General features: G+C 39.1%; 1 protein-coding gene across 5 annotated transcripts in view; it reads left to right on the top strand.

Annotated features, from left to right (window-relative positions):
- ANAPC1 (anaphase promoting complex subunit 1) overlaps positions 1-27,653 on the top strand; it is a 118,081-nt gene that overhangs the window by 7,904 nt on the left and 82,524 nt on the right. For 3 of the 5 annotated variants that reach the window (XM_034953559.3, XM_034953560.3, XM_055107421.2), the window contains 11 exons: positions 2,309-2,360; positions 2,565-2,665; positions 3,260-3,342; positions 7,868-7,941; positions 11,062-11,207; positions 12,145-12,365; positions 13,435-13,644; positions 17,643-17,738; positions 19,162-19,252; positions 19,376-19,441; positions 25,172-25,306. In XM_034953559.3, coding sequence (XP_034809450.2) covers positions 2,309-2,360; positions 2,565-2,665; positions 3,260-3,342; positions 7,868-7,941; positions 11,062-11,207; positions 12,145-12,365; positions 13,435-13,644; positions 17,643-17,738; positions 19,162-19,252; positions 19,376-19,441; positions 25,172-25,306 — 1,275 coding nt within the window. Of the gene's footprint in view, positions 1-1,568; positions 2,217-2,308; positions 2,361-2,564; positions 2,666-3,259; positions 3,343-7,867; positions 7,942-11,061; positions 11,208-12,144; positions 12,366-13,434; positions 13,645-17,642; positions 17,739-19,161; positions 19,253-19,375; positions 19,442-25,171; positions 25,307-27,653 lie in introns of those variants that run through there. The other 2 variants (XM_055107420.2, XM_034953562.3) reach the window with 2 other exon arrangements.

Genomic DNA, 27,653 nt, shown 5'->3' on the forward strand with positions numbered 1-27,653 from the left:
GTATAATAACTACCTGTCCACAGAGTGATGAGAGCCCAAAGGACTGAGTGCCAAAGGGAGGGTTTTTCAAAGAAGATGCTATTTGTGTTATAAAATGGTGGCAGAAGGGCATTCTAGGCAGAGGAAATCACAGCAAAAAGAATTATGGAAAAAGATGACTTTTTAAACTTCAGAATAGCTGTACACAAAGTGTGGGTGTGGAGAGATGCAAGTGGATGCTGGCAGTATACAGACCAAAGGGCCTTGTATATAAACCAAGGAATTTGTATTTTAAACTGTGTGCTGAAGGGAGCCTGCCAAGGATTTTAAAATGGAAGCGATCAATTTTGTGTTTTGAGAAGAGATTGCTTTGTTAGCAATATATATATAGGATTGACTGGAGAGGAGGGAGACTGTTGTCAGGGGCACTATTTTGTGACTGTTCAGGTAAAAGATTGGTGCCTTGGCAAAGAAGGGGTGATAAAGCAGAGGGAGATGTGGAAGGGGTTAGTGATCTCTTAGATATCAGGGATAAAAGAGATGTTAAAATATTTACTTTTAGAGGCTGAGAGGATGGGATTTCATCAAAGGAAGTTGAGACTGTAATCGGTGCATTGTAGATTTTGGACATTTCAGGTTGGAGCACAGCTCTCATGCATGGTTTTCTTCCTGAATTTTCATTTCTTAACCATTAAAATCTCCCACAACTCAACAATAAAACAAACTACCCAATTAAAAAATTGGGCAGAAGGACTTAAATGGACATTTTTCTAAAGATGCACACATGGTCGATAAGCACATGAAAAGATGCTCAGCTTCGCTAATCATTAGGCAAATGCAGATTACAACCACAATGAGATACCACTTTACTAGGTTGGCTGTTATTAAAGAAACATAACAAATGTTGGTGAGGATGTCCAGAAATTGGAACTCCTGTGCATTGCTGATGGGAATGTAACATAGCTGCTGTGGAAAAGTTTGGCAATTTCTCAAAAAGTTATACATGTAGCCAGGCATGGTGGTGCATGCCTGTACTCCCAAGCTGTTCAGGAGACTGAGGCAGGGGGGTCATGTGAACCCAGGAGTTCTAGGCTGCTGCGAGCTAGAATCATGCCTTGCATTGCAGTTTGGGTGACAGAGTGAGACCCCATCTCTTAAAAGAAAAGTTATACTTAGAATTACCATTATGATCCAGCAGTTCCAGTTCTAGGTATATGCACAATTGAATTGAGAACAGGGATTCACAGATACTTGTACACCAGTGTTTTCAGCAGCATTATTTATGATAGCCAAAAGGTAGAAACAACCCATGTCCATTGACAGATGAATGGATAAACAAATGTGGTATATGCTAACAGTGGAATATTGTTTAGCTTTAAAAAGGGATAAAATTCTGATACATGTCATAACATGGATGAACCTTGAAAACATTATGTTAAGTGAAATAAAATAGATATAAAAGGACAAATGTTGTACAGTTTCACTTACATGAGATACCTAGCACAGGCCCTTTCATAGGGAAAGTGGAATAGAGGTTACCAGAGCTCAGGGCATTGGGAAATGGGGAGTATTGTTTAATGGGCACGGAGTTTCTGTTTGAGATGAGGAAAAAGTTCTGGAAATGTGCAGTATTGTACAAGCTCACAAATTGTACTAAGCTCATCAATTTAATGTTAATGCTACTGAATTGTCTACTTAAAAATTGTTAAAATGTTAATTTTCATATTGTGTATATTTGACCACAGTTTAAAAAAAAACACAAAATGCTGTTAAATAATAAGTGATTGCCAGGTATGTCAGTTAAAGTTTAATAGCTTTTCCTAGTTTATATTTTGTAAGATGGGCTTTTAAGAAAGGGAGGAGTTAGTTTTTCTAAATACTTTTTCAAAAGTCAGTCTAGAGAGAGTCTAAGATCAGTTGTTTAATCTGGAGATTATAAAGTTTGAATAATCTTTTGTTTTGTAGAGGATATAGGGTTTAGTATGGTTTGAGCTACTATTTGAATTTTTGCTACAAAGTTTCTATCTGGTAGATTTTTTGATTCTTGTCTTCTCTTTTTGTAAAATTTATTTTTTTAATTTAAAATTTTAATTCCTATGGATCTTTTCATAAAATTTAATTGTAAACATATTTTGCCTTTCCTTATCATATTTATCATTTATTACTCTAATTTATTTTTTCTTATTCTTTTTGTTCCCATGATTGTACATGTTGAGCTGAGGAGGCAAAGTTATTACGTAGGTGCTATTATTATTATTTAGATGCCATTAGTTAATAGATGATTATTTAGATATAATTTTCTTAGGTAAGCATTTTGTTTTGATTTTAGGCATTGTGGTGTGACTTCATTATATCACAGGATAAGTCTGAAAAGGCCTACAGTAAGTTTCTTTTTGAAATTTTATTTTTCTTATGATGATTCCAAATATTTATCTCATTGTATTTTTCATTCAAATGAAGTAGCCACTAGTAATAGTGGTTTACCATAAGCATCTTTATATTGTGCATTAAATAATTTGTGCTGTTAGGATTGAACTCCTTTGAGGGAAAAAACACATAAGTCTTGTTGTACCCTTTCTTTTCAGGTAGCAATGAAGTAGAAAAATGCATATGTATATTGCAAAGCTCATGTATTAACATGCATAGCATAGAAGGAAAGGATTACATAGCTTCATTACCATTTCAGGTAAACAAGTGTTTCAAATTTTGGGGGGGTTTTGTTGGAGAACATTTTTGAATTAATTGGTTTTAGAGGCATGTCTTATGTCTCATGTTTCGTAGTAGTCAAAAATGTTATTTTTACTCAAAATAACTAAATTTTGGCAGCTTTAGTGGCTTACCATTTTTCTGTACTTCACAAAAAAATAAGTTATTTAATGAAGTGAATTAGGAAGTCTTCTGTGGTATGTGTTTGTTGGTTTAAATGATATGTAAGAACTTTTGGTTATATTAAATAAGGCATATGAATAACACCAGTCTTTTTTTGTTACTCATCGTCTTTTTAATGCCTAGGGCTATTGTTAACACATTGTCATTTTGTTACTGATCCTGGCCAGTGGCAGGAATTTCACATTGAACAACTCCTCTTTATTAGATTTGATTTTATCTTAGAGTTGCTTATTTGTATTACCTTTTAAGAAAATACCGTATTTCATGATTATGTTACTTTGTAAAGCTATTACTAAATTGGAAAATAAAACATTCTGTAATGTTTCTTTAAAACATTTTATAAAGGGGTAGGTTCTCTTACTTCTATCTTTTCCCACCCTTTTACCTGAAGGTTGCAAATGTTTGGCCCACTAAATATGGATTGTTGTTTGAACGAAGCGCTTCTTCACATGAAGTACCTCCAGGTTCACCCAGGTATTCATTTTATTCACTTCAGAATATTACTGCTTGGGATTTGTGTGTTTGTGTTGGTTCTGAGGTTTATCTAAAAGTTTGAGATGATGATAATTTTCATGTTGACAGCATAGATATATGCCATTTTGTCTCATCTCAGTACAAGTTGAGTATCCCTGATCCAAAAATCTGAAATTCTCCAAAATCTGCAACTTGTTGAGCTCCAGCATGACACTCAAAGGAAATGCTTATTGGAGCATTTCAGGTTTTGGATTCTCAAATTAGGGTTGCTGTCATCAAAAAGATAGGTCATGATCAAGTGGGTTTTGTCTCAGGGATGCAGGGATGGTTTAACATACACAAGTCAATAAATGTGACACATCACATAAACAGAATTAAAAACCATATGATCATCTCAATAGATGCAGAAAAAAGCATTGGATAAAATTCAGCATCCCTTGATGATAAAAACAAACTAGGCATAGAAGGGACTTACCACAAATTAATAAAAGTCATATACAACAAACCCACAGCCAACATCATACTGAATGGGGAAAAGTTGAAAGCATTCCCCCTGAGAACTGGAAGAAGACTAAGATGCCTGCTTTCACCACTTCTATTCAGCATAGTACTGGAAGTTCTGGCCAGAGCAATCAGGCAAGTGAAAGAAATAAAGGACATCCAGATTTGAAAAGAGGAAGTCATACTATCACTATTTGCTGATAATATGATTATATACCTAGAAAACCCTATAGACTCCTCCAAAAGACCCCTAGATTTCATAAATAAATTCAGTAAAGTCTCAGATTACAAAATCAATGTACACAGATCAATAGCACCGCTATACAGCAACAATGACAAAGCTGAAAATCAAATCAAGAACTCAGTCTCTTTTTTTTTGAGACGGAGTTTTGCTCTTGTTGCCCAGTCTGGAGTGCAGTGGCATGATCTCGGCTCACCACAACCTCTGCCTCCCAGGTTCAAGCGATTCTCCTGCTTCAGCCTCCTGAGTAACTGGGATTACAGGCATGCACCACCACGCCTGGCTAATTTTTTGTATTTTTAGTAGAGACGGGGTTTCTCCATGTTAGTCATGCTGGTCTCGAACTCCCGACCTCAGGTGATCCACCCACCTTGGCCTCCCAAAGTGCTGGGATTATAGGCATGAGCCACTGCACCTGGCCAAAAATTCAATCCCTTTTATAAGAGCAGCAAAAAGCCAAAAACAAAAACCTATGAATATGCTTAACCAAGGAGGTGAATCATCTCTATAAGGAGAACTACAAAACACTGCTGAAAGAAATCACAGATGACACAAACAAATGGTAACACATCCCATGATCATGGATTTGAAGAATCCATATTGTGAAAATGATCATCCTGCCAAAAGCAATCTATAGATTTCACCATAATTCTCATCAAAATAAGATCTTTTTTTTATAGAGTTAGAAAAAACAATTCTAAAATTCATGTGGAACCAAAAGCCCAAAATAGCCAAAACAATCCTAAGCAAAAAGAACAAGTATGTAGCCATCCCATATAATACAAGGTTATAATTAGCAAAATAGCATGGTACTGGTATAAAAGTAGGCACATAGACCAATGGAACAGAATAGAGAAACCAGAAATAAAGCCAAATACTTGTAATCAAGTATTTGATCTTTGATAAACAAGCTTACAAAAACATAAATTGGGGGAAAGGCATCCTATTTAGTAAATGGTGCTGGGAAAACTGATACCTTTTTTAGAAGAATGAAATTGGGTTTTTTTTATTTCTCACCTTATACAAAAGTCAGTTCAAGAGGGATCAAAGGCTTTAAGCCCTGAAACCATAAAAATTCTAGAAGATCACCTTGGAAAAACTCTTCTGGACATTGGCCTAGGCAAGGAATTTATGACTAAAACACCAGAAGCAAATGCAACAAAAACAATAAATAAATGGGACCTGATTAAAATAAAAAGCTTCTGCACAGCAAAAGAAATGTCAGAATAGACAGATAGTTCACACAGTGGGAGAAAATATTTGCAAACTATGCATCCAACAAAGCACTAGTATCCAGAATATATAAGGAACTCAGATCAGCAAGACAGAAGCTCAAAAAGTGGGTAAAGGACATGAATAGACAGTTCTCAAAAGAAGATACACAAATGGCCAACAAACATGAAACTGCTCAATATCACTAATCATCAGAGAAACACAAATTAAAACCACAGTGAGATCTCACCTTACTCTTTAAGGAATGGCCATTATTAAAGAGTCAGAAAAACAATAGATGTTGGCATGGATGTGGTGGAAGGGGAATGCTTATACACTGCTGGTGGGAACATAATTAGTATGACATCTATGGAAAACAGTATGGAGATTCCTTAAAGAACTAAAAGTACGTCTACCATTCAATCTAGCAGTCCCATTACTGGGTATCTACCCAAAGGAAATAAAAGTCATTATGTGAAAAAGATACATGCACATGTATGTTTATTGCAACACAATTCATAATTGCAAAGATAAGGAAGCAGCCTAAGTGCCCATTGACCAATGAGTGAATAAAGAAAATGTATATATACACCATGGAATACTAATCAGCCATAATGAGGAAATGAAATAATGTCTTTTGCAGCAAGTTGGATGGAACTGGAGGCCATGATTCTAAGTGAAGTAACCCAGGAATGGAAAACCAAATACTGCATGTTCTCACTTCCAAGTGAGAGCTAAGCAAGGAGTATGCAGAGGCTATTTACAGAGTGTTATGATGGACTTTGGAGACTCAGAAGGAGGAGGGTGGGAAGAAGGTGTGGGATAAACAAACTACATATTGCGTACAACATGCACTGAGGTGACAGGTGCACTAAAATCTCAGAATTCACCACTACATAATTCTGTGTCACCAAAAGCCACTTGTACCCCCAAAAGAATTAGGGTTGCTCAACCGTTAGTGTAAGGTAAATAATCCAAAACACTTACGGTCCCAAGTATTTCAGATAAGGGATACTCAGCCTGTATGTACACTCATGAACTCTACGCACTTGGCACTTAATTAGCCTTTTTTCCCAATCTGAGTGGTAAAATTGAACATGCAAATAAATGGCTTCAAAAAAGATTTGGCCGGGTGCGGTGGCCCACGCCTGTAATCCCACCACTTTTGGGAGGCCGAGGCGAGTGGATCACCTGAGGTCAGGAGTTCGAGACCAGCCTGCCCAACGTGGCGAAACCCTGTCTCTACTAAAAATACAAAAAATTAGCCAAGCGTGGTGGCAGGTGCCTGTAATCCCAGTTACTCGTGAGGCTGAGGCAGGAGAATCACTTGAACCTGGGAGATGGAAGTTGCAGTGAGCCGAGATCACATCACTGCACTCCAGCTGGGCGATGAGCAAAACTCCATCTCAAAAAAAATAAATAACAAGATTCAGTTCTTAGCTCTGCCATTTTCTCATTGTGCTGCTTTGAGCAGATCATTAGTGCTTTCTTAGCTATAGTTTCCTTATGCGTTACAGGAATATTATCATTTACCTCTTAGGACTTATGCAAAGTTAAACTAGCTAAATGTATATAAGCTTTGACACAGGGCCTAGTAGGTATTAAGTATGCAATAAATGGTAGATGTTTATTAGCGGTGTGTTTATCTTGTCTCCCTATGAATTATGAGCACAGCGAAGGGCAGCAACATACAGCACCTGTCATGTTGTGGTGCAAGAGGTAGACACTTGCTAAGTCTTAAAGAAATTGCTTATAGATTTTAATCTCTTTATGCTTTGAAAGAAAGCCTGTCTTCGCTCTAAAAAAAACAATTCCTTAAAAAATGTAGGCTTTTGGCCAGGTGTGGTGGCTCACGCCTGTAATCCCAGCACTTTGGGAGGCTGAGGCAGGTGGATCACCTGAGGTCAGGAGTTCAAGACCAGCCTGGCCAACATGGTGAAACCCCGTCTCTACTAAAAATACAAAAAAACTAGCTGGGCGTGGTGGTGTGTGCCTGTAATCCCAACTACTCGGGAGGTTGAGACAGGAGAATCGCTTGAACTTGGGAGGTGGAGGTTGCAGTGAGCCGAGATCATGCCCCTGCACTCTAGCCTGGGCAACAGAGTGAGACTCCATCTCAAAAAAAAAAAAGCAGACTTAATTTACTTGAAGTAGTTTGTTTCTTCCTTTTTTAAAAAATGTATTCCTTTGTCAGCAGATATGGGAGAATAAATTTCTTTCTTAGCTGCCAAAGACACACTGCCAGTAAGAGAGATCAATAAAAAAAGACCACTTTATGCACATTACTCCATTTGTTCTGTACTGTGATGACTGCTGTTTGCAGAAATTCCCTGGCTATATTGATTTCCCTCTGTTCGTGCATTGATAGAATTACTCTAAGGGGAGAGATTTCTAGGAATGAAATAGAAGACAATGTGAAAAATAGTATGTACAAAGTTTAGAAGATTGCATTTTGAGATGATAGGTTTCTAGTTGCTCGTGTAATCTGGAGATTTCTTTTCAATAGAAGTGCAAAATTTGTGTACAGACATACTCGTATTGGTAATTAATTGATTATTTGTTTATTGCTAGAGAACCTTTACCTACTATGTTCAGCATGCTGCACCCACTAGATGAAATAACTCCACTTGTTTGTAAATCTGGAAGTAAGTGTATTTCTATATTCTTTTAGATAAGCTCTTTTTTTTTTTGACTTTGGTGAGGGAGGTTATAAAGGCGCTTATATGAAAACTGACTTATAAAAATAATGTAAACATTTTACAAAAATAACTTCTATTTTGACTTTCTTGAATATCATGGTATTAACTGCTCAACAGTTATTTTAGTAAAAATAAGGCATATAAATCAGTGAGGAATACCGATATATTTATTAACCTACCTGTAGATGCTTTGTTCTTTAATACTTAATAAGTAAATGAATGATACTTAGATGAAGTAAAGTTTATTTTTTGTTGTTGTTTTGGGTTTTTTTTTTTGAGAGGGGTCTTGCTCTGTGGCCCAGGCTGGAGTGCAGTGGTGCGATCTCAGCTCACTGTAACCTCTGCCTCCCGAGTTCAAGTGATTATCCTGCCTCAGCCTCCCGAGTAGCTGGGATTACAGGCACACGCCACCATGCCTGGCTAATTTTTTATATTTTTGGTGGAGATGGGGTTTCATCATGTTAGCCAGGCTGGTATTGAACTCCTGACTTCAGGTGATCCACCCACCTCGGCCTCCCAAAGTTCTGAGATTACAGGGGTGAGCCACTGTGCCTAGCTGCTTTTTATCTTCTATATTATGTCTTGGCAAACTGTAGGCCATGGGCTAAATCTGGCCTGCAGCATGTTTTTGTAAAGCTTGTGAGCTAAGAATGGTTTTTTTTTTTTTTCTTTCTTTTTTAAGACAGAGTTTTGCTCTTGTTGCCCAGGCCAGAATACAATGGTGCGATCTTGGCTCACTGCAACCTCTGCCTCCTGGGTTCAAGTGATTATCTTGCTTCAGCCTCCCAAGTAGCTGGGATTACAGGCATGTGCCACCACACTCAGCTAATTTTGTATTTTTAGTAGAGACATAGTTTCACCATGTTGGTCAGGCTGGTCTTGAATTCCTGACCTCAGGTGATCCACCCACCTCGGCCTCCCAAAGTGCTGGGATTACATCATGATTCACCGCACCCAACATAAGAATGGTTTTCACCTTTTAAAGGGTTGTAGAAAATAACAAAGATTATGTGATAGAGTCAGTATGTGGACAGCAAACTGCACTATTTAGTCTTTGATCTTTTACAGAAAATGTTCAAATTTTATGTTGTTACTAATTGCAGACAACCCGAATAAACATACTAGGGCCTGGGATTAAATGGCATGCAGCCTTTTTTTTTTTTTTTTTAAAAGTACAATTTCCATTTTATTTTTTCTCTGGAGAATAGTCTGTCTTCAATCTTTTTATTTTCATTTTGTTTTTTTTGAGACGGAGTCTCGCTTTGTTACCCAGGCTGCAGTGCAATGGCACGATCTCAGCTCACTGCAGCCTCCGCCTCCCAGGTTCAAGCGATTCTCCTGTCTCAGCCTCCCTAGTAGCTGGGATTAGGGGTGTGCCATCACGCCCAGCTAATTTTTTGTATTTTAGTAGAGATGGGGTTTCACCCTGTTGCTCAGGCTGATCTCGAACTCCTGAGCTCAGGCAATCCACCCATCTCGGCCTCCCAAAGTGCTAGGATTACAGACATGAGCCACTGCGCCTGGCCTTGTCTTCAGTGTTTAAGGACTCAGCCCCTTACATGGGCTTTGGTGGGGGTTGTGGGGCAGCACTCCTCGAAGGTCTAAATCGGGGTGGGTGTGTTTGGTCCTTGTGGGCTTTACAAGGTGGATTCCTGACGACTTTTCTGTGAATTGCACATCTCACACAGTAATTTAGCTTCACATACAGCTTGGGAAGCACATAGGCATTGAAGACACTCGCTTCAGAAATGTCCCTGACTGCTGCAGCCTCCACCACATTTCGAATGATGAATTAATTTCTTTCTTTTTTTTTTGAGACAGAGACTCACTCTGTTGCCCAGGCTGGAGTGCAGTGGTGGGATCTGGGCTCACTGCAAGCTCCACCTTCCAGGTTCACACCATTCTCCTCCCTCAGCCTCCCGAGTAGCTGGGACTACAGGCACCCGCCACCACGACCTGCTAATTTTTTTATTTTAGTAGAGACGGGGTTTCACTGTGTTAGTCAGGATGGTCTCGATCTCCTGACCTCGTGAGCCGCCTGCCTCAGCCTCCCAAAGTGCTGGGATTACAGGCGTTAGCCACCGTGCCCAGCCTCGAATGATGAAATTTCTTAATGGCCTTGTCCTTGGGCATGGGTCGGGCACAGTTTGTGCAACGAATAGGCTGCATGTGGCTGTGCCCCTTTTTGGCATGATTGTTGTTCCTTCTTTTCTTTGTCATCTTGGAGGCACGGACTGGAGGGAGGAGTGCAGCCATTATTGATCATATTTTTGACTAATATTTAGTGAACTAGAAGTTGCTTATTTGTGATGTCAAGTAGGATACAAATAACACAGTATGATTATAATTTTGTAAAAATGTATAAAGTGTGTATATATGTATGAAAAAACCCAAAAATTCTCTAATGTATTAATAGTAGATATTTTGAGATGGTGGCATGATTTTTATTTATAAAGTATTTCTTATGATTATAGAATCATATTTTAAAATTTTTCAGTATTTTAACTGAGTGGGAAACATTTCCTGTCAAATGAGGATATGGAGACCAGTCCATGGTACTTTAGATTAAAAGCTGAACTCACTGGGAAAAACCTTATTTTGCATGTGTAACTAGTAAAGCAGAAACAACAGTGTACTGTTCGGCACTGTCTGAATAGTAATTATAGAGTACAGCTTTCATACAGAAAAACAGAACCAATAAGGAAGTCAAACTTGGCAGAATAGTTGAGTGCAATTTATAAATAAGTCAGTTGAAGAAATCATCGACCTTTTACCTGTGGCTGATTCGTTTAATGGTGAGAGTCAGCACAAATCTTAACATTTAGCAACAGCATGTATGTGAAGCTAAAACTTGTAATGCTCTCATCTTCAATGTATTTTAAGGGAGTTGATGCCTAAAGTAAATTTATTAAAAATTCAGAGTTAATTATTTAAGATAGTAATAGATTTTGTGCTCTCTTTGGCTTGGTTGTTCTTTATCTTTAACAATTTTAAGAGCTCCGTTCATAAATATCAGTCTTGTAAAGCCCATTGTTCTATACCTGATTTTTCTATTTTATTTTTAAGGTCTTTTTGGTTCATCACGGGTGCAATATGTTGTAGATCATGCAATGAAAATTGTTTTCCTCAATACTGACCCCTCTATTGTAATGACTTATGATGCTGTTCAAAATGTGCATTCTGTGTGGACTCTCCGGAGAGTCAAATCAGAGGTAAGGAGAAAGGCAAGTCACTTCTCCTTAATAGGAAAGGGTAGGCTGGGTGCCATGGCTCACACCTGTAATCCTAGCATTTTGAGAGGCCAAGGCAGGCGGATCACTTGAGGTCAGGACGTTCAAGACCAGCCTGGCCAACATGGTGAAACCCCATCTATACCAAAAATATAAAAAATTAGCCAGGTGTGGTGGCTTCTGTAATCCTATCTACTCGGGAGGCTGAGGCAGGAGAATCACTTGAACCTGGGAGGTGTAGGTTGCCGTGAGCCAAGATCGTGCCACTGCACTCCAGCCTGGGTGACAGAATGAGACTCCATCTCAAAAAAAAAAAAAAAAAAAGTATATATATATATATATATATATATATATATATATATATATATATATATATGAAAGAGTAGTTAATACTTCATACCCTCACCTTTTTTTTTTTTTTGGAAAAATCACTTGTGAATAGTTTTATTATTATTATTATCATCATCATCATCATCATCATCATCATCTCTAGAGACAGGGCCTCACTCTGTCACCCAGGCTGAAGTATAATGGCACAATTACAGTTCACTGCAGCCTTGAACTCCTGGGCTCAAGTGATTCTCCTGCCTCAGCCTTACGAATAGCTAGGACTACAAGTGTGTACCACCACTCCCAGCTAATTTTTAATTTTTTGTAGAGATGGGATCTTGCTATGTTGCCCAGGCTGGTCTTGAATTCCTTGGCTCAAGCTATCCTCTCTCCTCACCCTCCCAAAGTGCTGGGATTATAGATGTAAGCCACGGCACCTGGCCTTATTTGAGAAATAGATTGAGCTTCTTAGGAAAGAAGAAATACTGTGTCTTTAGTAACTGACTTCAACTTGCATTCTTACAAGGAAATTGCTACTTTATTCTAATTATTGTTTTTTTTTTCCTCTTTCTCTTTATTTTGACTTAAGGAAGAGAATGTTGTTTTAAAGTTCTCTGAACAGGGGGGAACCCCACAGAATGTGGCCACTAGCAGCTCCCTCACAGCACATCTCAGAAGCCTCTCCAAAGGAGATTCCCCTGTGACTTCACCTTTCCAGAATTACTCCTCCATTCACAGCCAGAGTCGCTCAACCTCATCACCCAGTCTACATTCTCGCTCACCTTCTATTTCCAACATGGCAGCTCTAAGGTAGAAGGGTTTCCTGGTTTTTCTTTCTAAGCTTTCTGTTTTGTTTTGAAGGATTTAGAATTTCTGTTGACAGCTGTTTTTAGGGGAAATATATTTAGGGGAGATGTTTTTTAGGGGAAATAGCCATTATCCCAATTGAGCCATTTTTTTTTTTTTTTTTTTGAGACGGAGTCTTGCTGTGTCACCCAGGCTGGTGTGCAGTGGCGCAATCTTGGCTCACTGCAAACTCTGCCTCCCAGGTTCATGCCATTCTCCTGCCTCAGCCTCCAGCTGGGACTACAGGCGCCTGCCACCATGCCTGGCTGAGTTTTTTTTTTTTGTATTTTTAGTAGAGATGGGGTTTCACCGTGTTAGCCAGGATGGTCTCGATCTCCTGACCTTGTGATCCGCCTGCCTTGGCCTCCCAAAGTGCGGGGATTACAGGCGTGAGCCACTGTGCTCAGCCCTGAGCCACTTTTACTAAGATTTCTAAGTTTACCATGTCACATTCTTTCCTGAGTCATTTTGAAGCTGCCTATGCTTGACCTAAGGTTAGTTGCCTCATTTCTACCACTATGTGGGCAACAGTTTGATGAATATTAATTCCCAAAATACTGTGGCACTATTTTATTTTTGCCTTAATTTATGTTAGTTTTTCTTTTTTTTTCTTGTTATTTGATATGTAAATGTATCTATTTCTCTATATAGATATATATTTAAATCACCAGATATGTATATCTGGTGTTACAGGGACATTGTTTTGTTGATATATATGTATGTCTGACTATACAGGGACATAGTTTAGAGCTTTTTGAATAATCATTCATTTTCCGAAAAAGAAGATGATCTAAGTTTTAGTTTTAAAAGATGAGTTCTTCTAATAATAATTCTAAATCTTTAGAATATAGTAAAGCACATTGACATGAACCATTTAAATAGCTACTCCTTTTTGAAAAATTTTAATTTCTGACCTGGATTATGCCATGAATGCTCTTCTGTCTGTGGAATTTTTGGAAGTGTCATTGGAGTGTGTGTCATATAAGCCTGCCCTGCTAACTGTGATGTACTCTCTCCTCTGTTTATTTTGCAGTCGTGCTCATTCTCCTGCGTTAGGAGTGCACTCTTTTTCAGGGGTGCAAAGGTTCAACATTTCAAGCCATAATCAGTCTCCAAAGAGACATAGTATTTCTCATTCTCCAAATAGTAATTCTAATGGCTCCTTTCTTGCACCAGAAACGGAGCCAATTGTTCCTGAACTGTGTATTGACCATTTGTGGACAGAAACGATTACTAATATAAGGTTTGTTATATATATTATTATATTCAAAGAAAAATGTTGCTGAAAGTCTTGGGAAATATATGGCATTTTGTTTAAAGTTTCCTTTTAATGTGATCAGTTATTAATATATGTAAAAATGTATAGAGATATGTATTAAGGCCACCTCAGTTTCAGTAGAGGATATTAATGATATTAAAGTGATCATAGGCTGGACGTGGTGGTTCATGCCTGTAATCCCAGCACTTTGGGAGGCTGAAGCTGGTAGATCACTTGAGCCTAGGAGTTCGAGACCAGCCTGGCCAACATTGTGAAACCCCGTCTCTACTAAAAATACAAAAATTAACTGGGTGTGGTGGTGCATACTTGTAATCCCAGCTACTCAGGTGGCTGAGGCAGAATTGCTTGAACCCAGGAGGCTGAGCTTGCAGTGAGCTGAGATCGTGCCACTGCACTCCAGCCTGGGTGACAGAGTGAGACTATCTCAAAAAAAAAAAAAAAGTCATTATAAAAATATTATTTTATCATCTGATATTTCTTCCTTTATAGTAATAATCTCTCATTTTTCGGGTGTTTTTTGTTCTGGGGAGAAACAGTTAATTTCTATCAATGAGGAAATGTGGGTTTTTTAGCATGTTTCCTAAGTTTTATGTTCATGTTAGTTGAGTGCCAGCTTTACATTTTGGGAAACATAGCTTAGATCTCTGTTCTGGGTGACCTTTCTTCTTTTATATTCTCTTTAATAATTCACGTGTTAATTTATATGCCAATGTGTGTGCTAGTTAACAGTCTAATAAGTCACTGTCCCTGTCCTCAAAAGAGGCAGATAGCTGAAGGATGGTGACACAGGAGAGACTACTTTTGTTGGTAGGGCTTTGAAAGATGAATAGGTATTTGCTAGGCAGGTAAGTTGAGAAAGACCACAGACGGCAGCTGGGATCAGAACAAAAGTTCTGGTGAGTGCATGGTGTATTTAGGGAATTACAAGTACTCCCACTCTGGTTTTTGCAGAGGGGAGGGAAAAGGCTAATGAAGAGGAGGCTTCCTAGGTGCAGTGGCTCACACCTGTAATCACTCACTTTGGGAGGCTGAGGCAGATGGATCACTTGAGCTCAGGAGTTCAAGACCAACCTGCCCAAAATGGTGAAACCCCATGTCTACTACAAATACAAAAATTAGCCAGGCATGATGGCGTGCATCTGTAGTCCCAGCTACTCTGGAGGCTGAGGTGAGAGAGTCATTTGAACCTGGGAGTTGGAGGTTGCAGTGAGCCAAGAGCACACTACTGCACTCCAGCTTGGGCAACAGAGTGAGACTGTCTGAAAAAGAAAAAAAGGAGGCTTGAGAGATTACTGATTGCCCTTTAGGCCTCTGGTCTGTTTGATGACAGCGGTAAGAAGGCACTTTATAAGTGTGTCAGAAGTTTGGGAAAGAGCAGGACAATAAATGTGGAATTGTCAGCTTATAGGTGGTGATTGAGGTAAGAGAATTAGATTAGAATTGAAGAATTATTGTATTCAATAATTGTGTGTACATGTAGTATATAGGCCTTTTCCCAAGGAGAGGGTTTTAACATTCCTTAGATTCTCAAAGGGATTTGTGGCCTCCAAATAGTTAAAATCCAGTGGTGTAGAATGAGAAGAGGGCTAGGAACTGAAGTCCTGGAAACTTAAGATTTGGGGAATGGAAAGAGACAAAGCTGGCACAGAGAGACAAAGCAAAAGAGGTCAGATGGGAGAAGCAGCAGGAAATACAGAATACAAAAAAGAACATTTCAAGAATACAGAGATGCCAGTATTGCCAGGTACTGGTGAAGTGTGGCCCTGAGAGTTGAACCCAGAGAGGAGGTACCTGGGTGGCAGTGGGTTCCTTGGTGACCTTGGCCAGAGCATTTTAAGCTGGGAGGGTGGCGGGGGAAAGTGGGGTAGAAAAAGTACATGGGGACTGAGGAAATGAACATAGGCATACAGGCTCTTTAAGGAGTTTGCCTTTGAATAGGAATGAAGATACAAAATTAGAGGGAGTCTTGGTCAAGTAGAGTTTTGTTTTTGCTGAACTATAATAAAATTAGTTTTCATGACATCTTGCCCCAGTATTTTCTTTTTCTTTTTTTTTTGAGAGAGGGTCTCACTCTGTCACCCAGGTTGGAGCACAGTGAGTGACTCAGTCACAGCTCACTGCAGCCTTGGCCTGCTGGGCTCTGGTGATTCCCCAACCTCAGCCTCCCAGGTAGCTGGGACTATAGGCACACACCACCACGCCTGACTAATTTTTTGTAATTTTTGCAGAGAAAGGATTTTGCCGTGATGCCCAGGCTGGTCTCAAACTCCTGGGCTCAAGCAACCTGCTTGCCTCTGCCTCCCAAAGTAATGGGATTACAGGTGTGAGCCACTGTGCCTGGCCCCCAATATTTTCTTACCTAACCACAATACAAGTTTTATATCCAGTCGAATTGAGAAGGTCTTTTATATACTCTAATGTTGAGTCCATTTTGTATTTTAAGACTTTTAATGTGAAATAGTAGGCTATACGGACTATACTCAAGGGAAAGTATTGAAAATACAGAACAGAGGAAATGATTGATGGAACAAGTAACCAGAAAGGTGCACAAGTGGTGAGATTAGCCTTGGGATAAAGAAGTGAAGGTTGATCAGATATGTAAGGCAGGAGGTTGAGCTCAAGCCTTAGAGCCTCGTTTTATCTGAAATGGAAGGCAAATGCATAATCTTAGAGAGAATGAAATGGGGAATAGGTAGTCTGAAGAAAGTAAAGATGTGGATACAATGTTGAAGTAGTCTGTCTGGTTTGTTTCTCATATATCAAATAAAAGTATCCTACAATTATAGATCATTTTTCTTTAAATAACTTATTTGTAAGTTGAATATATTATAGATTCTTATTTTTTAGATTTATGGGTCTTCTGTAGCACTATTTATTTATTTATTTATTTATTGAGATAGAGTTTTGCTCTTGTTGCCCTGGCTGGAGTGCAATGGCGTGATCTTGGCTCACCGCAACCTCTGCCTCCCAGGTTCAATCGATTATCCTGCCTCAGCCTCCCGAGTAGCTGGGATTACAGGATTACTGGCTAATTTTGTATTTTTAGTAGAGACGGGGTTTCTCCATGTTGGTCAGGCTGGTCTTGAACTCCTGACCTCAGGTGATCTGCCCACCTTGGCCTCCCAAAGTGCTGGGATTACAGGCGTGAGCCACCACACCCGGCCTTCTGTAGCACTTTAGAAGGAAGGGTTTGGGAATTAGAGATATGATTTCAAAAAGAGATGTGAATGAGGCCTAATCTGAGAAGGAGAGGGGGTAGATAGGAGAAATAGCATTATGAAAGATCTGGCCCTTTGCGGGATAGGAATTCAAGTTTGCATGCATTACTTTACAAGTAGGTGGCTTAGTTTGCATTACTTTACAAGTAGGGAGCTTACATAGTATGTAATTTAAAAGTTCATCAGTAATTGTTAAATTTATTGTAGCTTTCCCCAACAAAGCTGTGTAACGAGCTCATAATCAAAGAACTGAAAGGATCTTAGAGATCATGAAGTTTAATTCTTAGAAATGTTTGTGTCTTTGAGATTATTGCTTGACCTAAGTAGTTTTTAGATTTCTTGCAGAATATTTTCAAAGACTTTTTTTTTTTTTTTTTTCTTTTTGAGACGGAGTCTGGCTCTGTCGCCCAGGCTGGAGTGCACTGGCGCGATCTTGGCTTACTGCAAGCTCCGGCTCCTGGGTTCATGCCATTCTCGCGCCTCAGCCTCCAGAGTAGCTGCGACCACAGGCGCCCGCCATCATGCCTGGCTAATTTATTTTGTATTTTTAGTAGAGACGGGATTTCACCGTGTTAGCCAGGATAGTCTGGATCTCCTGACCTCGTGATCTGCCCGCCTCGGCCTCCCAAAGTGTTGGGATTACAGGTGTGAGCCACCGCGCCCGGCCTCAAAGACTTTTAATAGTTACTGTGGTAGATTCTTGGACCAGTGCTGACAGTTACTTTATTAATGTATCTATTATAGAGAGAAAAATTCACAAGCCTCAAAAGTGTTTATTACATCTGACCTATGTGGGCAAAAGTTCCTGTGCTTTTTAGTAGAGTCCCAGCTCCACTTACGGTAGGTGGATGTCTTTCCCATTGTTTCTGTATAAATAACTCAGCACTGCTTTTTCTTTTTCTTTTTCTTTTCTTTCCTTTTTTTTGGCTTAAGTAGTTTTATTTAGAAATAATTTACATGTCATAAAATTAACATGTTTTTACTGTATAATTAAATGATTTTTAGTAAATTACAGTGTTATACAACCATCACCATGACCCAATTTTACAAGATTTATATCACCATAAAAAGATTTCCTTGTGCTTGTTTGTAGTCAGTCTTGTTCCCATTTCCAGCCTCAGGCAACCATGCTAGGCTTCTGCCTTTATAGATTAATTTTTCTGGACATTTATATATATATATAATGTATGTACACACAGTGTACCTTTTTGTGTTTAGCTTTCACTTAGCGTGATGTTTTTAGGATCCACCATTTTGTAACGTATCATTATTTCATACCTATTGCTATGTAATAGTCCATTGTATAGATCTACCACCATGTTTTGCTTATCTGTTCATCAGCTGACGGACTTTTGGTTTATTTCCACCTCTTGACTACTGAGAATTATGACCATATGAACATTTGAACAAAGGTCTTGAGCAAAAATGTGGACATATGTGATTTTATTTTTCTTGGGTAAATGCCTAGGATTGGGTCATTGGGTTGAATGGTAAATTCATGTTTAACTTTTTAAGAAATCACCAAACTGTTTTCCAAATAGCCTGTATCATTTTATATTCCCACCAGCAAAATATGAAGGTTAATGTCTCTTTATCCTTGACAGGATTGGATATCATCACACTCTTTGATTGTAGCTATTTTCTAGTGGTTGTGAAGTGGCTTTAATTTGCTTTTCTCTAATGCATTCTGATGTTGATCATCTCATGAAGTTATTAGCCATTCATTTATCTTCTTAGGTAAAATAGCTATTCAGATCTTTTGCCCATTTATTTACCTTCATATTTTGAAATACGATAGATTAAAGGAAGTTACAAAAGAGTAAACAAGTCCTGTGTACCTTGCATTCTTTTTCCCTCACAGGTAACCTCTTATATAACTATAATACATTATCATAACCAGGAGATAGATGATGTACACACTTTATTTCAAATTTCATCAATTTGACATGTACTCATTTATGTGTATGTATGGTTCTATGCAGTTTTTTCACATATGTAGATGTGTGTAAATACCACCACAATCAAGATACAAAACATCTTTATCTCTCTTACGTTAACTCCTTATAGTCACATACACCATTACCCACTGATCCTGGTAACCACTAATTCTCCATCTTGATAATTTGGCATTTGTGAATGTTATATAAATGGGCTCATACAGTATGTAAACTTTTGAGATTGTCTTTTTCTGTTCAGTATAATACTTTTAATACCCATACAGGTTGTTGCACGTATCAAGTTTCTTTTTTATTTTATTATTTAGCTGTGTAAAGTTTCAAGAGAGTAATGATAAAACCCAGCTCATCTTTGGTTCAGTGACCAACATACCAGCAAAGGATGCAGCACCAGTGGAGGTAATGTAGGCACATTTGAGAAGTTGACAATTACGCTTCATCAGATTTTTCAGTCAAAAAATCTGTTAATTTGCTCAGATTGGGAAATACATTTTTTGTCTTTTTTTTTTTTTTTTTTTTAAGAAAATAGACACCATGCTGGTCTTGGAAGGCAGTGGAAACCTGGTGCTATACACAGGAGTGGTTCGGGTAAGCAATAAGTAGCACTTCATGCCTTTAGTAGGACTTCAGGCTGCCTGCATGAATATTTGTAATGTTACTTTAGATTGATATTTTAAATTTGTTATGTTCCTGTCTGCACAATTTGGCAGAAGAATTTTGTTAATAATTCTCAGTGAAGCTTCCCATTTAGGTGGGTCCTAATTTGGAGGGCTATGGCTCACTGCTATTAAATGCATTGGTACTCTAAACCTGTCACAGATGGGAAACCTTCAATGAGTATAGGTAGATTTTTTTTTTTTTTTTTAAAGTTAAAGTTTTGAAATTGAAGCATGGGTACCTTTGGTAAGTACTAAAGTTTTGGTAAAGTTTCACTATATTAAATGTGGTATATGTTAGCTGTATTTTTTTTTTTTTTTTTTTTTTGAGACGGAGTCTCGCTCTGTTGCCCAGGGTGGAGTGCAATGGCACGATCTCGGCTTACTGCAAGCTCCGCCTCCCGGGTTCACACTATTCTCCTGCCTCAGCCTCCCGAGTAGCTGGGACTATAGGCGCCCGCCACCACGCCTGGCTAATTTTTTGTATTTTTAGTAGAGACGGGGTTTCACCATGTTAGCCAGGGTGGTCTCGATCTCCTGACCTCGTGATCCACCCACCTCGGCCTCCTAAAGTGCTGGGATTACAGGCGTGAGCCACCGCGCCCAGCCGTTAGCTGTATTTTTTTAACATTTGTGAAATGTACGTAGAGAATATACATTTTACAAATTTAAATTATGAAATTTAAATACATACAATTTGAATAATAATAATGAAGTGAATATTCATCTATCCAGTACTCTGGTTAAGAAATAGAATATTGCCAGTATCCTTATTTTTATTACATTCTTTTCTGATTGCATCCTATCTTCCCCTGCCCTCGAGATAGACAGAATCCTGATTTTGTGATAAATCAGTTGTTTGTATTACTAGTTTTTACAGTTATGTATGTATCACTAAAGAATGCATTATTTAGTTTTCCTTGTTTTTGAATTTTTATATAAAAAAAGATACCATGTACTCGCCTCTGATGTAGTTATTTTGCTCAACATTATATTTGTTTTAGATTTGTCTGTGTTGATGCGTGTGTTGTTTACTCATTCAGTGTGATGTATATATTTAATAGTATTCCATCGTACCTCGTTTTGTGCTTTGCTTTATTGTACTTCACAGATACTGCATTTTTTTTTTACAGATTGAAGGTTTGTGGCAACTTCGTGTTGAGCAAGTCTGTTGGTGCCATTTTTCCAGCAGCATGTGCTCATTTTGTGTCACTGTTTCAAATATTGATAATTCTTGCAATATTTCAAACCTTTCTGTTATTAGTTTATCTGTTATGGTGACCTGTGATCAGTGGTCTTTGATGTTATTATTGGAATTCTTTTGGGGCACCACGAACTGTACCCATATAAGATGAGGAACTTAATTGATAAATGTTTTGTGTGGTCTGCCTGATCATTTGACCCCTTTCCTGTCTCTCTCTCTTCTCCTGCCTCACTATATCCTGAGACAAAACAATATTGAAATTAGACCAATTAGTAACCCTCTAATGGCCTCTAAGTTTTCAAATGAAGGGAAGAATCACAAGTTTCTCACTTTACATCAAAAACTAGAAATGATTAAGCTTAGTGAGGAAGGCGTGTTGAAAGCTGAGATAGGTTGAGAGCCAGACCACCTGTGCACAAGAGCCAACTTGCGCATGCAGAGGAAAAGCTCTCGAAGGAAATTAAAAGTGCTATTTCAGTGAACATGGCAACTGATAAAGCGAAACAGCCTTATCGCTGATATGAAGAAAGTTTTAGTGTCTGGACAGAAGATCAAACCAGCCATAACATTCCCTTATGCTGAAGTCGAATCCACAGCAAGGCCCTAACTCTCTTCAATTCTGTGACGGCCAAGAAAGGTGAAGAAGCTGCAGACGAAAAGTTGTAAGCTAACAGAGGTTGATTCTTGAGGTTTAAGGAAAAAAGCCCTCCCCATAACACAAAAGTGCAAGGTGAAGCAGCATGTGCTGATATAGAAGCTGCTAAGATAATTGATGCAGGTGGCTACACTAAACAGATTTTCAGTGTGGATGAAACAGCTTTCTGTTGGAAGAAGATGCCATCTAGGACTTTCATAACCTGAGAGGAGAAGTCGGTGCCTGGCTTCAAAGGAGAGTCTGACCCTCTTGTTAGGGGCTAATGCAGCTGGTGACTTAAAGTTGAAGCCCGTGCTCATTTACCATTCCAAAAATCTTAGGGCCCTTAAGAATTATGCCAAGTCTGCTCTGCCTGGGCTGTATAAATGGAGCGACAAAGACTGGATGCCAGCACACCTGTTTATAGCATGGTTTACTGAATGTGTTAAGCCCACTGTTGAGACGTATTGCTCAGAAAAAAGATTCCTTTCAAAATATTACTGCTCATTGACAGTGCACCTGGTCATCTAAGAGCTCTGAGGGAGATGTACAGGAGATGAATGTTGTTTTCATGCCTGCTGACATATCTGTTCTGCAGCCTGTGAAGGAGTAATTTTGACTTTCAAGTCTTACTATGAAATACATTACTTAACTAGAGCTGCCGTAGATAGTGATTCCTCTAAGAGATCTGGCAAAGTCCATTGAAAACCTTCTGGGCCGGGCGTGGCAGCTCACGCCTGTAATCCTAGCACTTTGGGAGGCCGAGGCAGGTGGATCACGAGGTCAGGAGATCGAGACCATCCTGGCTAACACGGTGAAACCCTGTGTCTACTAAAAGTACAAAAAATTAGCCGGGCATGGTGGCGGGTGCCTGTAGTTCCAGCTACTCGGGAGGCTAAGGCAGGAGACTGGCATGAACCCAGGAGGCGGAGCTTGCAGTGAGCTGAGATTGTGCCACTGCACTCCAGCCTGGGCGACAGAGGGAGACTCCATCTCAAAAAAAAAACCTTCTGGAAAGGATTCACCTTTCTAGATGCCATTAAGAATATTCATGATTCATGGGAGGAGGACAAAATATCAGCATAAACAGGAATTTGGAAGAAGTTGATTCCAACCCTCATGGGTGACTTTGAGGGGCTCAAAACTTCAGTGGAGGAAGTCACTGCAGATGTGGTGGAAATAGCAAGAGAATTAGAATTAGAAGTAGAGCCTGAAGATGTGACTAAATTGCCAAGATCTTATGATTAAACCTGAACAGAATTGCCAAACTTGAACAGAATTGCCAAAATCTTATGATCAAACTTGAAGAGTTGCTTCTTCTGGATGAGCAAAGAAAGTGGGAACATACAGAAAGCAAATATTAAATGGCAGATTTAAATCCCACTAGGCCACTAATTAAATACAATGGTCTAACACAAATAACAGAGACTAGCAGAAGAGATTAGAAAGTACAGCCCAACTATATATGTTGGTTATAAGAAGTGTTCTTCAAATATAATGACATAGGTAAGTTAAAGGCTGGAAAGAAGATATATTATGCAAACAGTAATCAAAAGATAGCTGGAGTCGCTATAAAGTGGGGAAAAAAAAACGACCAGGAACAAAGAGAGACTTTAAAGGGCCAAATCACCAAGAAGGCACCCTTGAGTATTTTGTAAATGTCAGTTCATTCCATTTGGTTGATAATGTTGTTCATGTCCTCTCCAACCTTGGCAATTTCTTTTCTCTTCTGTTTTTTTGATACAGTATCTCGCTCTGTTACTCAGGCTGGAGTGCAGTGGTGGGATCACAGCTCACTGCACCCATGACCTCCTGACTCAAGCGATCCTCCCACCTCAGCCTCCCAAAGTGCTGGGATATTACAGACATGAGCCACCACATCCAGCCTGGCAAACTTTTTATGTAGGAGTTCAGACAAGTATCTTAGCCTCTATGGGCCACATGCAGTCTCTGTTACATATTTGTCTTGTTTTATTCTTTCCTTAACCATTTAAGTACATAAAACCTATTCTTAGCTCACAGACTGTACAAAAACAGGATACAAGCCAGATTTGGTCATGGAACATGGTTTGCTGACCAAGGATCTAAATAGATGCAGAGAAATCATTTGATGAAATCAAATATCCGTGACTAAAAAAAATCCTCAGCATCTAGAAATAGAAGGGGACTTCCTCAAATAGACGAGGGACATTCAAAATTTTCACTGTCCCTCCTGATGAGGAGGAAGGGATGGCCATGACTTTTTTCTTGGTGTTTGCAAAGAGTAGGGCAGATATAGTGAAAAGTTTCTGTCCTGGTTGGTCATTCTTTTACCAACACTTTGGCTGGAAAGAGTAAGATTTTCTTAGGGCGTGTTTTGTCTGTGAACGTTGGCATGTCTGTGTTATAGGCACTTTGAAAGCCTGAGGCCTGGTTATGTAAGGAGTCAAAAAGACCAGAAACCTAGGGAATTCATCATTAGGTCATTCCTGGGTCTCAGGTTACTAGCCAGTTTGTCTTCTTTTCTTCACTTTTTCAGAATCTTCTGTTAGTTGCATTATAAATTTTATTCAGTTTTTTTTCTTTTTGGTGATTAATGAGGGAATAGCATGGTATGTGCTTATTCCATCTTTTCGTAAATTACGGGTTTGAGATAGCTTTTAAAAAATTATGCATAATTAGTTCTCACTGTTATTTTTGTTTTTTAAGCCTAAGGATTTTATTGGGGCAACTTCTGTTATTTTGTTAGCTGTTGAATAGTGTGTTAACATGAATATGTACATTGTTAAGATCTCATTTTAGTTCTGAGCATCTCCTTTTTAGTCTTATCAAGTTTTCAGCCTGTACAGATGTGAATTTCTGTTTTTGCTAAGTACCCTACAGATAGCCAAAATAAGGAGTGGTTAGCACGGATTGTCAACTCATTCTTTTTTTTTTTTTGAGACAGAGTTTCGTTCTTGTTGCCCGGGCTGGAGTGCAGTGGCGCGATCTCGGCTCACTGCAAGTTCCACCTGCCGGGTTCACACCATTCTCCTGCCTCAGCCTCAGAGTAGCTGAGACTACAGGCGCCCGCCACCACGCCCGGCTAATTTTTTTTTTTTAATTTTTAGTAGAGATGAGGTTTCACTGTGTTAGGCAGGATGCTCTTGAACTCCTGACCTTGTGATCCGCCCGCCTCGGCCTCCCAAAGTGTTAGGATTACAGGCATGAGCCACCGCGCCCGGCCGCTGTTCTTACTGTCTTTATGACCAAAAAGGTAGAAGAGTACATAGTGTGCAGATTTTTATATAATGTGTTGAGTATATTAACATTCCTCTCCTTGCCTGCAAAAAAAGTCTTCAGTAATGAAGAGAAGGAATCCAACCAAGAGAAATTATACCAAGGTATGAGAGGTCTAGGTGGGCAGATGGCTTCAGCCCAGAAGTTCAAGACCAGCCTGGATAACATGGTGAAACCCTGTCTCTACCAAAAAATACAAAATTAACCAGGCATAGTGGCATGTGCCTGTAGTTCCAGCTACTCAGGAGGCTGAAGTGGGAGGATCACTTGAGCCTGGTAGGTTGAGGCTGCAGTGAGCTGAGATCATGCCACTGTACTCCACCCACGGGAAAAGAGTGAGATCTTATCTCAAAAAAAAAAAAAAAAAAAATTATACCAACATATTTACAGTTGGATAGTGGAATTCAATAGATTATTGACATTTGAATTGTTTCTTTGCTGTGTTTGGTGAGCATCAACTTAGAAATATCAAAAGAAATATATGTTTACATTCCTTAACATTTTATTTAAGGATGTGATGCATTAAAGGCAGTTTTTTTTTTTCCACATGTTTTTATTGCTTAAAGGTGGGAAAGGTTTTTATTCCTGGATTGCCAGCTCCCTCTCTGACGATGTCCAACACAATGCCTCGGCCCAGTACTCCACTAGATGGCGTTAGTACTCCAAAGCCTCTTAGTAAACTCCTTGGATCATTGGACGAGGTAAGAAAAGGACTAGGTGTTGCCAAAAAGTTAACATTTTTTAAAGAAGTTTGGTTAAACATTAGTTCTTTCCATGGTTAACTTAATTTTAGTTTCTACTTGCAGAATAAATGTTTTCAAACAGAAGTGATTCAGTTAACATACACTGACCTCCCTTGTGATGTATGTGATACTTTTTGAAGGTGCTGGAGAGATGGAAATGATACATTCTTTTCCATCTAGGGATCTCACAATTGTGTGGAGTTGATGTACTGTCTGCATAAGAAATTAGAATTTAAGAAAGACTCATGACTCAGTAATGTGGAAAAGAGAGTACCATCGTTGATTGACTGATGGGAAGATACCATCCAATGGGAGGCCATGGCAAAATCAAAGCCTCATCTCTGAGAGACATGTCCGTCTTCGTTTGGACCTTGGGGTTGAGTAGGATATCTGTTGGTAGAAAGGAGCATTCAGGGCAAGGAGAAACCACACAGGCACAGGCAGGAAGGCCAGATAATGCGGAACATTTTTTAATGGATATTTGTATCTTCATCTCCTAGTCATAAGGACTCAATAAATCTGTAGAATAAATACTTATAAAAGTACAAGTAGTCTGTAGGGTGAGGCAGGATAGGGTTTGGATAACAATAATAACCTTTTTTGAGCATTTTCTATGTGCTAGGCATTGTTCTCAGTGCTTTATTAGTATTAATTATTTCCTTAGAACAGCTTTATTGAGAAGATAGTACTATGATTCTTTTTTTTTACAAATGAGATAGAGGTTACAAATGAAATAAACCTACTAAGTGGTAGAACTGGGATTTACACTCTTACTAATGTGCTCTTAAAGGGAGAAAGGATGAAAAGGTGGTTTTCTTCTGAATGCAATTGACAGGGCATTACAGGATTTTGAGAAAGGAGTTATGAGGTTTTGGATCTGTGTTGTAAATAGGTGTATTTTGGGATTAAAGATAAGGAGACCAGTTAGCCTCCAAGTGAGGTTGTCTGTGTCAGTTTAAGAAGTATGAGAGGGTCTGAGCTAGGGCAGTATATGTGTGGAAAGGAGGGATTAATATGAGAGGCCTTGAGAGGTGGAAATGAGTTTGTCAGCTGATTGGTTTTGTGCTGCTGGGCTGGGGAAAGGTGATGTGGAATGAGGCTCCGAATTCTCTGAACGACCTGGGAAGGTACCTGGATTTACCAAGGTAGGAAGCCTGGAGAAAAGTGGTTTGTATTTAAAGGACATGTGAGTGTGGATGTTTAGGGACGGTTCAAAGGGAAGGTTAGTGCTATGAGTTGTATTTGATAATGTCTATGTCTTCATTATATTTTTAAACATGTGCCACATTGAATTTTTTTTCCTTCAAACCAGCACATTTGCAGAACATTCAAAGGGGGAACTGGAGAAGTGTCAGAGTGTTTTGTGTGATTTGGAAGAATTTCTTTTATAATGGAAAATGGTTTCCAACTTTTTTAGAATTCTATAAGCCTGGTAATAGTGCCTTTTTGATAGGTGTAAGGTCATGGAAATGATAGTCTAACACATTGGCTGATGGCTTTTCCACTTCTCTGGAAGATTTTGCTAGTAGACTTAGAGCCCGGACCAGTGGAGCTGAATTTTTCCTGGTGACTTTTAGAGTAGAATCTGGAATAGAATAAATACATCTTAGTCTTGATTGTCAGTGTTGACAAGATATTCACTTAGAGATATATAAATTGAATTAAAGGAATCAAAAAAGGATCAGTGGTCATGACTAGAGATTAAGATTGGAAGCATCTGCATGTAGATAGTAACTAAGATCATTTAAATTTTTTGTTTGCATATCTGCAGTTAAGCAAATAAATGCTGTTCCTGTATTTTTGAATAAATAATTGCTTATAGGGGAAATACCACTAAGTACTGGTCTCATTTGTTGGCTTTTTCATTACTGTCCTTTCTTCCTGGGCTCTTAGTTCCTCAGCTGCCTCAAATCACAGTTTAGTCTTTTTTTTTTTTTTTTTTTTTTGAGATGGAGTCTTGCCCTGTCATCTAGGCTGGAGTACAGTGGGGCAATCTCACCGTACTGCAACCTCCACCTCCTGGGTTCAAGCGATTCTCCTGCCTCAGCCTCCCAAATAGCTGGGACTACAGGCACCTGCCACCACACCTGGCTAATTTTTGTATTTTTAGTAGAGATGGGGTTTCACCATGTTGGCCAGGCTGGTCTTGAACTCTTGACCTCAAGTGATCCACCCGCCTCAGCCTCCCAAAGTGCTGGGATTATAGGCATGAGCCACCGCGTGCCCCAGCTCACAGTTTAGTCTTTAGCCCTGTAAGGTTGCTAACAGTGCTGCTGGCTTCTCTCCCTCTTAGCTATGACTTTCC

Source organism: Pan paniscus, chromosome 12 (assembly GCF_029289425.2).
Source record: "Pan paniscus chromosome 12, NHGRI_mPanPan1-v2.0_pri, whole genome shotgun sequence".
Classification (NCBI taxonomy): domain Eukaryota; kingdom Metazoa; phylum Chordata; class Mammalia; order Primates; family Hominidae; genus Pan; species Pan paniscus.